The sequence below is a fragment of the Amblyomma mixtum genome, chromosome 9 (genome assembly GCF_055824585.1).
Source record: "Amblyomma mixtum isolate Tamu chromosome 9, ASM5582458v1, whole genome shotgun sequence".
Taxonomy (NCBI): domain Eukaryota; kingdom Metazoa; phylum Arthropoda; class Arachnida; order Ixodida; family Ixodidae; genus Amblyomma; species Amblyomma mixtum.
The window spans coordinates 48,170,181-48,185,510 of NC_143020.1; the positions used below are offsets into that span (position 1 = coordinate 48,170,181).

The window sequence follows — 15,330 nt, forward strand, 5'->3', positions numbered from 1 at the left end:
CTTTGTAAGTACCGATGATATCTTTTCAGCTCCCTCCAGAATCGCGTAACACGCTGTTCTATTAAATATAAATAAATATATGAATAAATATACAGCTAGAAACGGAACAAAGAACATGTTTCAGACATCATCAGGAAGCTGAGCATGGTCTTGCCCTTAATATGAATTAAAGTTGAACTGTCTTGCCCGTGTAATGCTGCCGAGGCCAGGATGATGCCAGGATGATAACGACGCCAGGATGTACAAAACGGTCGTCCGATCCAAAATAGAATATGCGCCTTCGCGTCTGGGACCCTAACATCAAGTTAACACTTCAGAACCAGTTCAGAATCGTTCAGCCCGTTTTGTCTTGACTAACTACTCGCGTTCGTCTAGCGTCACACTCATGAAGAGAACTCTAGACCTTTCAGATCTTTCACTGCTGCGTCATCTTTCTACTTTTCACTTTCCACAAAATATATTGCATAAAAAAACCGCTAAAACAAAGTCTTTTCACTGCTCTAAGCTATGTATCATCTCGTATTGATCACCGACTCAAAGTGAGTGTTCCAAGTTGCAGAACTAACCAGTACATCTAACCAGTACATTCTTTCTTGCCCAAAACCAGCTCAGACTGGAACCACAGGCCCGCCGGCATCGTCTCCATTTCCGAACCGCAAGATTTCAAACCTGCGCTTCTTCATCACCTGTGTTAACTCTCCTTATTGCATTTGTGTTTGTATAAATATACTTACCACTCCTATCGGTAACGCCTCTACGGCCCTGATAGTAATGAAATAAAGAAATAAATGATGTTCTTTTCTTTTTCAAAGTAGCTTTCGTCATCCACAGCGCAACAGATATTTTAATCAAAAGCCACTCACGCGATATTCTTACTTGCAATGGATGCACAGTCTTTGTCAAAAGTAACCAGGCTGCATGGTTTTGCTTCTCAGTCGTATATTTAAACTATTATGGCAGCCCTCAAGCTCTAAATCTCTGTATGGTAAGAAGAACCCCTGTCCTCACCTTCAAAGAACTTTTCGACCTTAAGGAAAGCCGTACAGGCTCTACTATACAAATGAGAAGCAAACCGTGCAGCCTGGTTACTTTTGACAAAGACTGTACTTTTGGAAACATGGCGAGAGGGCCGCCTTCACAGGGGCCCTATAACGCGCCATGAATTGTGTTCTAATCAATTGAGTAAACGTCTTCCACTCAATTCTTGAACACACATTGCGTGTCGTGAAGTAGGACCCATCCGATGTGTGTCGGCGAGTGGGAGAGTAGTTCCCCTCGCACTCACCAGATGTCACCCGCCGACCCACCGGCACCGACCCGCGCCGGACGTTGCCATAGCGCCAGTCGATGAGTGGACACGCCGCGCCACGCATCACTGCGCTGCCCCGCCGCTTTAATATTTTCGCGTTTGGCGTCTCTATAGCCTACCGTTCGGCGTTATTTCTTGTCCATCATTGATTGTTTGCGTGGCGCCGGCGCAGCGCGTCGCCGTAGTCGGCGTCGTGGCAGTTTGGCGTGCCAATCTCGGAAAATGGCCGGCGGTGCAATGCACGCGGGAGGCGCGGATGACGGTGTGAGACACGGCGCCGCGGACAGCTGCGCTGAGGATGACACGGAGGGGCTTTTAAAGCTAAAGGTCATCTGCCTCGGTGACAGTGCTGTGGGAAAATCCAAGTGAGTCAATGCTGCCTTGTAATCTCTCACTGCACAGTTGTCTTCGAACACTGACGACACCCTGTCCTCAATCATGCCTATGGTAATTAGGCTTTACGCATTGCTAATATTTGGCATGCAGTGCATTTGGCAACCAAGGTGCGAAGCATATAGCCATAATGCTCGTTAATTTTACATGCTGACGATAAATGTTTACAAAAGCGGGGAAATTTGTAGGTAAAATGGATTTTATGGGCCTAGGTTGTACAAAGAATATGTAAATTTGCTTACTCTAGCCGTGCAAAAGCCGGATAAGTCAGGTGTAATAAAACAAGGGTTTTACATGAACACGTGTACTTTCATGCCGCACAGCATATGCTAAGTTCAAAAACCGTACAGTGCAGTGTTTGAGCAGGTGACTACAACGCTTAAATCTTCGCTTTTAATCTTTTATTACTTTATTATTTTTTGCTGAACATTATCCTTTCATGACACTCTGCTTTTTGTACTTTTTAAACTACCAGAAATGGCTTATTTTCCATCCGCAGCTTAATACTTGTCACCAGTGGAGCGTCTTAATTCTAGGTTCTTTTTATTTACGTGCTACTTTTTAGCATTTCAGTGGAATTTATTACATCAGGTAGTCGTTACACGCCACTGAAGACTGTTCCGACCAAATCTGTGAGGGATACGCTGAGCCTTGGAAAAATGCTTCAGTGATTCTTTTGAAGCATGTCTCATTACTTCAACTAAACACGACTCGCAGAGCCTACAGAGCAACACCTAAAATCTCTGTTTCTATATAACTTCAAATATGGCTTTATAAGGCCGGATACATGTTGGACCGAATAACTCCCTTTCTGCTGTCACCACCTCACCGGGGACTCTAACCTCTGTTCTTCGCTAAAGGCAGCTTTTAGAGCTCTATATAGCCCATTGCCTACTTAATCGAAAATCCACAGCTAACTCGAAGCTCGTTTTACGAAACACAGGTGCTATCGTGATTTTCGGGGTCATTTTCGATTCCGGCTAAAAGAAGCTTCGGCCTACTGCTTACTTGTTTTGAGAACTTGTCTTGCGAGCCCTACCTATGGCACCTTCATCAAAATAACTGATTTAAAAAATCACCGATGAACACGAAGAGTGACAACTGTGCATATACAGTATATCAGCTTTTCAGAACAAAACCTTTCGGTGTATCCTTGCCTAATAATAAATGCTGCCGAACTTCTAACACCCCTCAACAATCGTTTGCTGACCGAAGGCTGCCGGTGTTTTCCGAAAATGGCAGACGCATGGCAGACGGGCTTCGCGTGAGAAAATCGCTGGATTCTTTTCGTTGTGCCATTAACCTCTTCCCAGACGTCGGAAATTGTGCCACTGACCCATTTGCTCTGGGTCACTTATATGCAGTCATGATTTCTGAGAAGTGTGCTTTCTCAAACCCCTTTCATCTGTCTCATTCTGTCTTCAAGGAATAAATGCTTCTTGTCTAATATGTGTAAATACGTAAACATTCGGTACGATGTGAAACGTCAAGTGAACAGAACCTGTCACCAAATATATTTTTTTTTATTTGATACCTCAAAGGCCCCTGGTATGGGGCATTACATGAGGGATATAATGTATACATAGCAGTTTTTACCTAGCAAGGGCCGACATAAGAACAAAGGCTTTTGCATAGTGTTTTAATGATGTTATTACAATTATCAAACCCCACTAGCAACATCTCTTTCGTCGTTTTTCTTGACGTTTGCTTCCACTAGCCCTGGCGCCATTTTTCCGGTGGCTATGCCTGATCGGTGTGGTTTGGTTTGGTTTGGTTTATGGGGTTTAACGTCCCAAAGCGACTAAGGCTATGAGAGACGCCGTAGTGGAGGGCTCCGGAAATTTCGACCACCTGGGGTTCTTTAACGTGCACTGAAATCGCACAGTACGCGGGCCTCTGGAATTTCTCCTCCAAAGAAATTCAACCGCCGCGGCCGAAATCGAACCCGCGTCTTTCGGGTCAGCGCCGAGCACCATAACCACTGAGCCACCGCGGCGTATCAGCTCATAGTGAAGGCAACAACCAATATCTGCACGAATAAGATAAGGATGTCAGGTCATGAACACACGGATTCGTAGCAGCGCGGGTGCCATAATTAACACAGCGTAAACAGGTAAAGCTTGAATAAAAATTAGATATCACTGCGGCAAACAACATTGGGCGAATGCGAAGGCATTGACGCCTCCGAGCTCCTTGGCCTCGTAGTTTTTGTTTGCCTCTCTTTATCACTTTCTTTTTGTTTGTAAATTAATTTAACCACTGAATGAGTGTAATTATGCTATGCTATAATTAAATATCGATTTATTTACTGCGATTATACCTTCTTTTATCTCAATCAACCATTTTGGTTTTTCAAGTTCGTCGCCGGGGTTGCTTTTCAGTCCACTTACTATATCCCCGTCCAGCCTATACAACGGTCCAATGGTTTTTGCTGATAATTTCAATGAAACTTTTTTGTTCCACTAATTATCACTCATCAAATACATTTCAATTCGATTCAAACTTCATTTTCACTCTTCTATCTCTTTTTCCACCATTTTGCCGTCCACTCAGTTTATCGACGACGCGCTATTTCGACATTTTTTCAACATTTTTGGCTGTAATTATGTTTCCTCAGTGACTCCAAAATGGGTATCAATAATTTTGCAAAAGACCGAATTACACACACCTCTCTTAATATCCTTAACGCAACCAAATTCTCACCAAATAATTCCGAACTGATATGGGTCCCAGCCCATTCGGGGAATCCGGGGAACGAGGCAGCCCACAATAAAGCCCGAGGTTTCGTCGACCGGGCAGTGGATGAGACTGGCTCCGTGAATTTCGCGAAGGACTCCATGATCACATATCATGATCTCACCAATCATTTTAAACTAGAGAGGAGAATTTCCCCCCCTCCAGACAAAAGACTTACTAAAGAACAAGAGGTTACGTGGCGTCGTCTACAGACGAGATCGATACGCACCCCATCACTCCTCGCGCGCATTTATCCAGATCTTTACAACCCAAACTGTAAACACTGTGGCCAACGTGCCACCTACGATCACATCCTGTGGGACTGCAAAATAGAGCCACCTCCGGGTGATCTAGTTACCGCTCCTTCTCTCGAGCGCTGTGAGACCGTGCTGGCTAGCTCTGACCCCAGAACGCAAGTTTTGGCGGTGGAGTGGGCTGACAAAGTCGTCGAGGGCCATGTACTCTCGACCACTTAACGCGATCTCTTACCAAGCTCTTTCCGGCGAATAAAATGTTTTACAATCAATTTTACGTAATTTTTGAACGTAATTTTTTTGCGCAGCATTCTCGCACCATCATCTTTCGATTAGAACCACTCGTTTGATGCTACCTCTCCTGAGAGCGTTACAACTGCTGCGGGCACGTTTCACGGACACGTTTTGGGATAGCCTAGAAATACTTTCGCATTAATAATCAGCCAGATTCTCTATCACGCTAGCGTCCTTCGTAATAGAAAACTGAGCTTGTTGCTCAGCTTAGTTGTCATAGGGGCAATGTCAGCCCATGAACTTGCATTGACTGATCGATTTAACCAAGCATTTTAATTCACAGTGTTGCCACTGTACAAGGCACCAGCTCTTACGTTCAGGTGTTTAGAAAGAGAAGGAAAGAAACGAGAGTAAAATGACATTGCCATGATGTAATTTTCTGAACTACGTCAAGGGCAGTGTCGTTGCGCGTGCGAAGACAAAAGCAGCGGTTGGGCTAATGCCCTATGTGCTACTACGTTTGCTTTCCACATTTCATACTAAACCGTTTCGTAAATCGCAGAGAAGGCCATGTGTTTATTTGTGAGGCTTCCTAAACGTTGCCAGTCATTAGAGGAGAAACTCTTACAATCTGTGCTATGTAGTTCGAAGGTCCCACTATGTGGCGCATTGTCTTTTCAATGAAGTTTCACGCAAACATTTATAGACATGTTCACTCACCCTTCTTTTTTTTCATTTCAGGCTTGTGGAAAGGTTTCTGCTGGATGCTTAGTATCCTTTTACAGATTTGTCACGAGTTTCTATGCATTATAATTTTATTGAGCCGGATGAGGTGGGTTTTGCGTTGAGCAGATGCTTCGGAGTGTTACACAGACCGGCCACTAGAAAATGCCACCTCCAGTTTTTCCTGGCCTGTACATATGTGGGTTTAAAATACCGGTTTAAAACCACAATTGTGCGTCCTTAACTGTGACATGTCTGTGCTTGTGCGTTCAGCAAAGCCCACCAAGTTTCGACATACGCCCTCACACTTTACCGGCACAAGACGAAAGTCGAAGGCGAGCCCGTCATTGTAGGTAAGCACGTTTGAAAAAAATAATAATAGTAATGGTTTCGGCTTGCGTACGCCCACAAAGTAGTGTTTATGTCGACTGTGGTTTCTGCTTACCTAAAACAATATACCAGGTGTCCCAGCTAAATGTAACCAAGCTTTTAAAAAATACGGCATGTCTTAGCCGTCTGAAACCAAATTAGGGTTGTTTAGAGTCGCGTGACCTAGTCTGCAGTATTTTTCTCGTTCTTGAAGGTTGGCTAATTAGTTAAGCTTAATTAACCAACTTTTTAATTATTGACTTGAGGAACAAAGTTTCAGTGGAAAAGTTGTAGATCGCTTTGAGAAACAGCTTACTGAGACAATTGCAGCAAAGTAATAATTACGTAAAGTAGTTTTTTTACCGGCCTTTAACCATAACCCGCACAATAAGAAAAAGCTTCCACGTGACAACTGTGCCACTTCAACGTCCCAAGGCGCGCCTTAAAGAATAAAATCCATTTTTTCTGAAGTCCTCTCCTCGATGAGACTTTGGGTGCACATTGGGGCAGAGAAGTGAGCGAGCAGCTGGTCACGTGATAACTTTCTTTTAAGGCCAATAAATGAAGCTACGTAAATCGTAACTTGACGGAAACAGCAGTACTAGCGGGTTTTCGAGGCGACCTAAAAGTTTCTCATTGACACTTTCTTCCTGAAGTAAATAATTAAAAAGTTAGATAATTAAACTTAACTAATTGATTAACTTTAAAGATCGAAAAAATACTCAAGACTAGGCCACGCGACTATGAACAACCCTCAGTTGGTTTCACTGGACTAGGACACTTCACATTTTTTATAAGTTTGGTTACATTTACCTGGGACACCTGGTATATTAGGCAGAACGTAGAGCGGATTGTATTATACATTTTGTTTCCTATTCACTTCTTCAGATTAAAAAGACGTTTCGATCTTGAGCAGACTATTATAAAGAGCAATTTTAAAGTTTACTAATTCTGTGCAAACCAAGTCATTATTTAGCAAATATTTGCTCCATGAAATAGTTCCGTGATATCTTGACCGATCCATTGGCAACCGCAACCTATCATCTACAGTACGTTGCTGTGTGAATGATTACTTAAGCAGCCATTAAATGCCAGGTTGTTTGAAACAGGAAGTATAGGTCGGTGTGCACTAAGCAAGCTCGGCAGAATGTTTTCTCGGCTGTCGTTATCAAGAATTTGGTGACAGTTTATCGACCACTGAGCAACTCGTCGCTCATCACACCCACTTAACGCAAACTGTCTGATATAGGAGCAGTTTAGAGATGATGACCGCGGGTGTGGCTCCGGTGTTCAGGTGATTAGTTATCGAAGAGCGCAGCAATGCTATTCGTTTACGGCTGTACTAGCATTACTGTAACGTGTTACGCTTCACATTGCTTTCTTGCTTCTTAGCACTTGCAAAGATTTTTGCGAATTTCCTCTTTTAAGCTACAGCTTCCATTGTATTTTCGTAGACTTCTGGGATACAGCAGGGCAGGAACGGTTCAAGACGCTTCACCCATCCTACTACCACCAGGCGGACGCATGTATTTTGGTAAGGAGTCTTCGTGAACACTCTCATAACTTTTCACCTCCGGAAATCCTGCATGGTTTCTACAATGATGGAAAAAACATTATTTAGGCGATGGGGTGCGAAAGCACTCGAATATTATTCGTTTTATTCCCTTAACTTTTAGCAGAGTTCAGTGCTGATTCTTGAAGGGAACTAAGTGAATTTTGGAGGAAAGGCTAAACTACCTTTTCATGAGTGTGAGAGTTCGTCGTCTTTATAGCTATACCGATGGCTCTTATGTTTCTTGGGTGCTGTGAACTTAAAGGCAGAAATGCGATTCTGCAGTCACAACCAGAAAAAAAAAAGATCTATTCTGAAATTTGGTTTGGCTTGGATTAGGGAGTTTAATGTCCCAAAGCAACTCAGACTATGAGGGACACCGTAGCGAAGGGCTCCAGAAATTTCGAAAACCTGGGGTTCTTTAACGTGCACTTACAATGCACAGTACACGGGCCTCTAGAATTTCGCCTCCATCGAAATTCGACGAGCTCATGGAATACCAGCCAGCTTCCTGGCACAGGCAAGGGTTGTTGTTGTTGTTGTAGCCTTTGACAGAATGGCACGTACCCACACTGGGGGATCGGCCAAGAATCGGGAGGTAAAGGTTGGCATTCACCTGTACATAGTAAAAGCAAAAGAAAAGCACACGGGAGACGATGAAAAAAAATAATATATATATATATATAAATATATATATATATATATATATATATATATATATATATATATATATATATATATATATATAGCACAATAAGGTAAACGTACTTGGTTGCTAGTTTAAAATAAGATGCGAAATTGAGAAACGCTTCGTTTATTGGGAGTCGACGTTTCGGACAGAGCCTGTCCTTTTTTAAGATATATATATATATATAATGGGTTCTTGCCTGTTTATAGCTGTGTTTTGCAACTGCTTCTTCTTCGTAGAGCCCCACCTTGTCGTCGCGATCACTGATGCAAGTTGACTCTGCCGTCATTTGTATTCATAGCGCATTGCTGGGTATCAGTCCTGAGCAACAACTTGAAGCTAATATTTTCGGTGTCAAAATAACACTGATACCTTTTTGAGATCCTGGTTTTAAAGCTAGCATTTTTTTACCAGCTAACTCAAAGGGGTTCTCGCTTTCTTCTTCCCTAATTAGGTTTTCGACGTAACGCGGAAGATTACCTACAAAAATCTTCCGAACTGGCACAAGGAGCTTCGGGAGCACCGGCCGGGAATCCCGTGCTTTTGCGTCGCCAACAAAATAGATGGTGAGCCCCTCATAGTGAATGCTGAGTACGTTCAGAATAGAAAAGCACTCCACCATGTAAGCACTGCATGCTTGCTATGTAGCAAAGAACTGGTTTCATCGTAGTCACACAGCAAAAAGTGGAAATGTCGGGAGGTGGCATGATGGACAGGGTGATACGGCATTTCAAGATCAATAATTGGTGCTGCGTCATTTGCTTTTACGGCGTATTGTTAGGAACATCACTGACAAAATATGTACATAAGAAACCTGCATTTTAAATACATGTCCATAATTTTCTGAAGTATATGCACGAAGATTTTTTGACTGCGCTTATTTGCCGAAAACCGTGGAGAGATTTTAGCTGGTAGTTTTTACTGTATTTACGGTTTGTGCCTCCTAACAAACATATCTAAATCAGCAAGTGCACAATCGAGCATAGCAGTTGTTCCAGCAATGGTACCAAAGCATCGCGCTGCATGAATTATACGTGGCTCTCTTTGAACGTTGTAATACACGCACACCATGATTTTCTGGCAAGAATAAGAAAGCCGTTTACAGCGGAATTTTCAGACAGAAAGAAGAGGCATTGCATTTTCAACCGTAAAAATTGCATTGTGTTAGAAATGAAAATATATACATATATAAGTTTGCTTTTGATCTCCGAATGATAGTACTACATTCGCATAAGTGAGGAAAGTAAGGAATCTTAACGTATTTTTTTATTGCCAGCTTGCCAAATAACAGACTTTCTGAAGAGTTTTGGGATTCTCTTTGTTGGGCTGGCATGTTTATGCTTTTGTTTCTACCGGTGAAACCGAGATTAGTGTTTTCCTGTCTTAAAATAATGTCCCAAAATTAAGGAAGGTCACTTAGTTCCAATGGTTCTGCACACTCGAAATATACTAGGGGTCCGTGAGCAGTACTTTTCATAACCCAAGCGAATATATAAAGCGAATTATATAAATTGAGAGTCTATAAAACGAATTCTTCGTAGATTTAGCTTAGGCGATTATCGTGACTCTCAAATCGAATAAAGGAATTTGCACGATTTCATTATCTTTCCATGTTTCGTTTCTTCGCTCGTTTTAATGTGGCCTGCTGAAAGCAGCACCAACTGTTTCTTTCTTTTTTTTAGCCGATACAACAGTCGTGCAAAAAAGTTTCAACTTCGGCCGGAAGAACGGAATGCCTTTCTATTTTGTGTCTGCCTCCGATGGCACAAATGTCGTGAAGGTGAGTTGCGACGCGTGCATATTCATGCTCTAAACAGGAAACAAAAAAAGGATCCTGCTTAGCAACGTTCTAGGCACTGGCGTACACCAAGACTGGCGATAAGTGTGGATATAGATGCTCGGTGCTTTAATACTGAGGGCAGGAAAGTTGTGACATCTGTGCCCCCTGTGCGGGCGAGGGTGTCGCTGAGAGACCTGTCGCTCATCCCACCCTCCCCATGTGGTTGCTCCCATCTCCCCTGTTCCACTGTTCCACTCTTACATTGAGGACTTGCCGTTCGTGATGATTGTTTTGACGACTCTGCCTTGTTTTACATGTCCCTTTTTTTAACGTACAAGGGGGTACGTTCGATCTCCGAATGATAGGGCTACATTCGCATGAGTGAGGAAAGTAAGGAATATTAACGTTTTTTTTTTATTGCCAGCTTGCCAAATAACACTTTCTGAAGAGTTTTGGGATTCTCTTTGTTCTGCAGGCACGTTTATGCTTTTGTTTCTACCTCTGGGCGCAATGAACGACCATGAAGAAGTAAAAAAAGTTGAATAAATAACCATTTGGGCACCGGAAAACTATGTTTCAAGAAGTGCAGCATATTTGTAGGCAAGAAAGATGGAGCGGTGACCTTTTTTTTTTTTTACGAAACAGGTATAAAGATATGCGTGTGAGTAATAAAATTACATTTGAGTCAGCGCTGGAAGTGCCATTACTACGTCTTTAGTCTTCTCTTTTCCGCGGTATCATAATGCAACCAAACTGACTTCCCCAACTTTCTGTGCTCCGTTCACTCAGCTATAGCAGCCGGAAAGGAAATGAAACAAACCTGCATGTCGGACACAAGAATTCGTTACATTTTTTGCGGGCGTTTGTCGTGCATCAGAAAATGATGACAAAAAAAAACGCTCCATTACAGTGTCGTGCTTAAAAGTTTCCAGAACAGCTTCACAACCGTGCGGGACAAATTTTAGATCTTTAGACGAAATTAAATATCCCGGTCATCGTAAATTCATGACCACTCAGGCTCTATTGAAGAGTTGTGAACTCAAGTTCTCTCTTTGGAATTACGGATAGGTGACGTGGTGCCGCGGCGATCCTAAGAGAACTCCTGAACTATCTCCATCACTTCGTGTACCTCATCTCGCTTCGTGCGTCACGTATGTGAAAGGTCGCGCTTTAAAATTTGAATTAAAATATTATTTCTTATAACGTCTCTCATGTCCTACTTATACTTCTATACTTCTATCTTTGTTCGAGCTTTAAATACACAAGTTGCTGCAGGCAAGTGTGAAACAAGGGTTATAATTTACATAGCGTGAAAGGTTTTCCCACAGAGTGAATGGTTAAAGACAACTTCACACAGCCACAACTAATTTTGCAAGCCTGCCACGAAGCACAACTTTCTTTACCTACATCTTGAAGTGCTGCTTTCAATGCTCGGGCGTAGATGAGGAAGTCAAAGGAGGAATTATCAGACACATGCGACTGTGCAGCTTCCAGTAAATAATCAGGCGTTATTTTACCTGGTAGAAGTGAAACCCGTCTATCAGGAACAACCTCTATAGAGCAGTACGATTAAACTAGCGCCCGATTATGCCTCGAATGTATCATTTTCTACACCAATGACATGAAAAGAACCCTGCATCATGCCATGATCCAGCACCAGCCTGCTTACCGCAAATCTTCTAGAGCACGGCCATTTGGGCTTATCTCCTAACCAATACCAAGAGACGGCTCATCCGACCAGTCACGGGGTACGCAAAGCATGATTCCGGGTACACAAGGCAGGTCTTTATTACAGTCATTAGGATGCATACCTTATACGTGCAGTGCGCAAGAGCCCTACAGTAATGCAGTCACAGCCACATTTTATAAAGGGTCAGAACAGCAACTTGGCCTTGTTGGTTTTCCATCCTGATGTTCACAGCACAGTACGTAGACGGGACACGAGAAGTGAGTCCGGTCTACGGTCTTTGCTATTAACAATAGGTTATAGTATAGTAATAGCCATAGCAGAGATTTTATTCCTTGTAAACACCACCACCAACGCTATTAGCATTATATAATAGCACGTCTTGACCAAAAAATACCGCGTTCTGGTCACTGCTGGAAAAAATTGCTATCCATGGGTCTCTTATGCACAGAAGCCTTTTGAAACGACAGTGTGAGGAGAGAAAGCCGTTGCTAATTATTTCGTCGTCAATGCATGCAGGTGTTTCGAGAAGCCATAGCAGCTGCCTACAGCTACCGCAAGGATCCTACTGACTTTGTAGACCAAGTCCTGCAAGAACTCGAGGTGCGTGATTTGTGCGAAGTGCGGCAATTTCAGCGAGCTTTTTATTGCCGATGTGCGGAGGCAAAAAAGACTCACCAAATATAGGTAGTACACTTTGTGGTTATGCTACTCTCCGGAAATTGCGCTTTGCTGAAGTCGGGCGCAGTGTACCGTTGCCTGCTTACATGCTGTTTTAGTTTAAAAGTCTCGTCTTTTGTAGTGAGTATAGCTCGAGGTTTTATCAAAATATAAAAATAGCAATCCAAATGATTTCACTCACTTGCTAGGAGTATTTCTGGCTTTCCCTACATTTTCGAGGAGCATTTTTTTTTGTGCTGCCGAAAACCGCTACATTGACTGAAAACGGAGGACAACACTCAGAAATTAGAAATGTATAATTTGTTCAAACCTGCTGCAAAAGTCATGCGAAGATATGAGGCTTCATCGTTCGCACATTCTTCAAAAAACACGTATGGCTTCTTCTTGGGACTTTCTAATCCAGGCAAAGAGAAATTATTTCGCAAAAGGCTCGCGGTTACAAACATCTGCCATCATAACCGAGCCTACTCTCATCTACCGCCTGATAGATTGCTGTTAGACCAGAGGGAGTAGTAAGTTCAACAAATGGGACAGACCAGCAACCATTCGTCGTTTCATGAACTTTCGCCCGAATTCACAAACACGCGTCCACTTTAAATGCATACCACTTCTCAATATAAGCAGTGCGCAACGAAAGCAAGCAAAAATAAAAAAGGTTACACCTCTAAGAAATAGGTGTAAGGAACAATATAGGCAGTGCAAAATAGAAACGGACGAAAATGTACACAATACACCTGAGAATAAAACTAAGACCACTACTTCTTCGCAAAACGCGGATTCGATCGCGGCCGCGGCGGTCGCCTTTCTATGAAGGCGAAATGCTAGAGACCCGTGTACTGTTCGATGTCGGTGCGCGTTAAAGAATTCCAGGTAGAAATTATCCGGAGCTCTCCACTAAACCCCGTCCCCATGCCGAGTAACTATGGGACGTAAACCTCAGAAAAAAAAACAATACCTCGTTGCACAACCACCAAACAGATTATTTCCCAAGCCACAATTAGCGATGATAAAGCTCGTCAGACGTGTTAAACGCGTTGTCGTTCACTGAAACTGGTCAGCGTTGGCGCCAGACCACGTGTGCGGCATGGGCGTGGGCGTATTAATGTCAGTTGGCTCATGGGTGTCTTTCTTCTACTACCAGCATGGCTTCAACCGCTACGGCCTGCCACTATGACCTACGTCACCGGGAACAGGGACCGATGAGAGAGGACGTAGTGACGTGGAAACGACAAGAATTAATGCATACTATGGCTATTAATGTAGACCATTGTCGAAATGATGATTTGACACAAACACTGCATTATTTTGTTCCCGTAGGCTTTTCCTCATAAGTCGACTTTCATTTCAGGGGTTCAGCAGTGATGGCGAAACCGAGGACACGTCTTCAACATCCGGTGGAAGCGCGTCTGTTAAACCGGCGTAAGATGAAAGTGGCGTAACGAAACAAGCATTCGCTTGAGGTGGTATTTGCCGCCTTTCAGCTGTATATATGGAAATATTTTCAGCGTGCCTTCGATTGTGGTGCTGTACATCAATTCACCAGTTGTGAGTACTTGACTTTAAGTAACAAAAATGCAGTATTTCTTAGGGAAATTACGAAATAATATGCATTTTGCAATAAAGGCAAACAATGAAATGAAGCCTGCTGTGTGTTAATAGTAGATGCTATCACTCACTTTCTCCGTTACGAACTGTACATTGTTCCGGAGATTGGATGAGGCAGAAACATGAGAAACAAAAGCCCCCTTTTTTTTTTAAAGACCGGGCGAACCATATGCACTCCTCCCCATTCTTATTCTTCTAGTTATTTCTCTTCCATCATCCTGATCAGCGGTCACTACATGCCCTAAGTAGACATATTCCCTTACCACTTCCACCACCTCGCTAACAATTTTAAAGTGCTGTTTCCAACCTAGACTGTTGAACATTACTTTGGTTTTCTACATATTAATTTTTAGATCCAGCCTTCTGCTCAGCCTGTCTAACCTGTCAGAAACAGTTGAACAACAAGCTGTTTACTTTTGTTATACATCTATTACATGTACACCTGTATTACGTTTTACGAGTCACTGGTGATTCTATCAGCCATGCAAGAAACATGTATAGTTTACGTCTACAGCAGTAGAGTTGCCGACCAAGCTATCACTGCAAAAAGAATATGGTAGAGTTGAACGATAGGCTTCGATGTAGTAAATCTAGTGAGGCTAAAATTTTTGGGTATTGTGATAGATAGTTATCTCAAGTTTGATTTACACATCCGTTCAGTAATTAAAAAAGCCTCATACGGCCTGCATGCACTTTCCAAATGCCGAAATTTTTTCCCCGTTGATGTGCTTGTTAACCTTTATTACGCCTTTGTCCATTCACATATTAATTACTGTGTGTCTGTTTGGGGATGCACATATTCATCTCACATCGCCCCCTTATATGCTTTTCAAAAAAGAGCTCTTCGAATTGTCGCGCAAAACATTCAGCATACTCATCAGGATGAATTATTTGCCGTTCTTGGTATCCTAAATGTATATGACCTAGTAACTTATAATACCGCTTCCTTAATTTATCAGATAATTCACAACACACTCAATTTAACTACAGTATGTCTTCGTCACTCACTACGCACGAACACGTCTACTACAAGACATCGGCTCTTGCTTCCTACAATACATACAAATTATGGTCGACAAACGTTGCAATTTACGGGTGGAATAATCTGTGGAATAGTCTTGAATATAACGTTCAAATTTCACCTACACTTCATGCCTTTCAGAAACAATTAAAACATTTTCTACGAAATTCAACCTAGTCTACATTTTTTAGTGCTGTGGTTTGTGTTTTTCTTTTCTAATTATAACATGTTTATTTGATATTGTCCCTAGTATCCAGTGCCTACTGCTGTAACATGCTTATTGTCATATAGTTGCGTT

At 42.5% G+C, this 15,330-nt stretch overlaps 1 protein-coding gene across 1 annotated transcript; it reads left to right on the forward strand.

Annotated features, from left to right (window-relative positions):
- Nucleotides 1–1,367: 1,367 nt before the first annotated feature.
- On the forward strand, nucleotides 1,368–13,964 carry LOC149328920 (rab-like protein 2A). Its single transcript, XM_089562000.1, has 8 exons — nucleotides 1,368–1,674; nucleotides 5,668–5,697; nucleotides 5,923–6,002; nucleotides 7,473–7,552; nucleotides 8,713–8,824; nucleotides 9,941–10,038; nucleotides 12,245–12,328; nucleotides 13,755–13,964. Exons 1-8 carry the CDS (start codon nucleotides 1,532–1,534, stop codon nucleotides 13,827–13,829), a joined length of 702 nt encoding a protein of 233 aa, XP_089418126.1. The 5' UTR covers nucleotides 1,368–1,531; the 3' UTR covers nucleotides 13,830–13,964.
- Nucleotides 13,965–15,330: the final 1,366 nt, after the last annotated feature.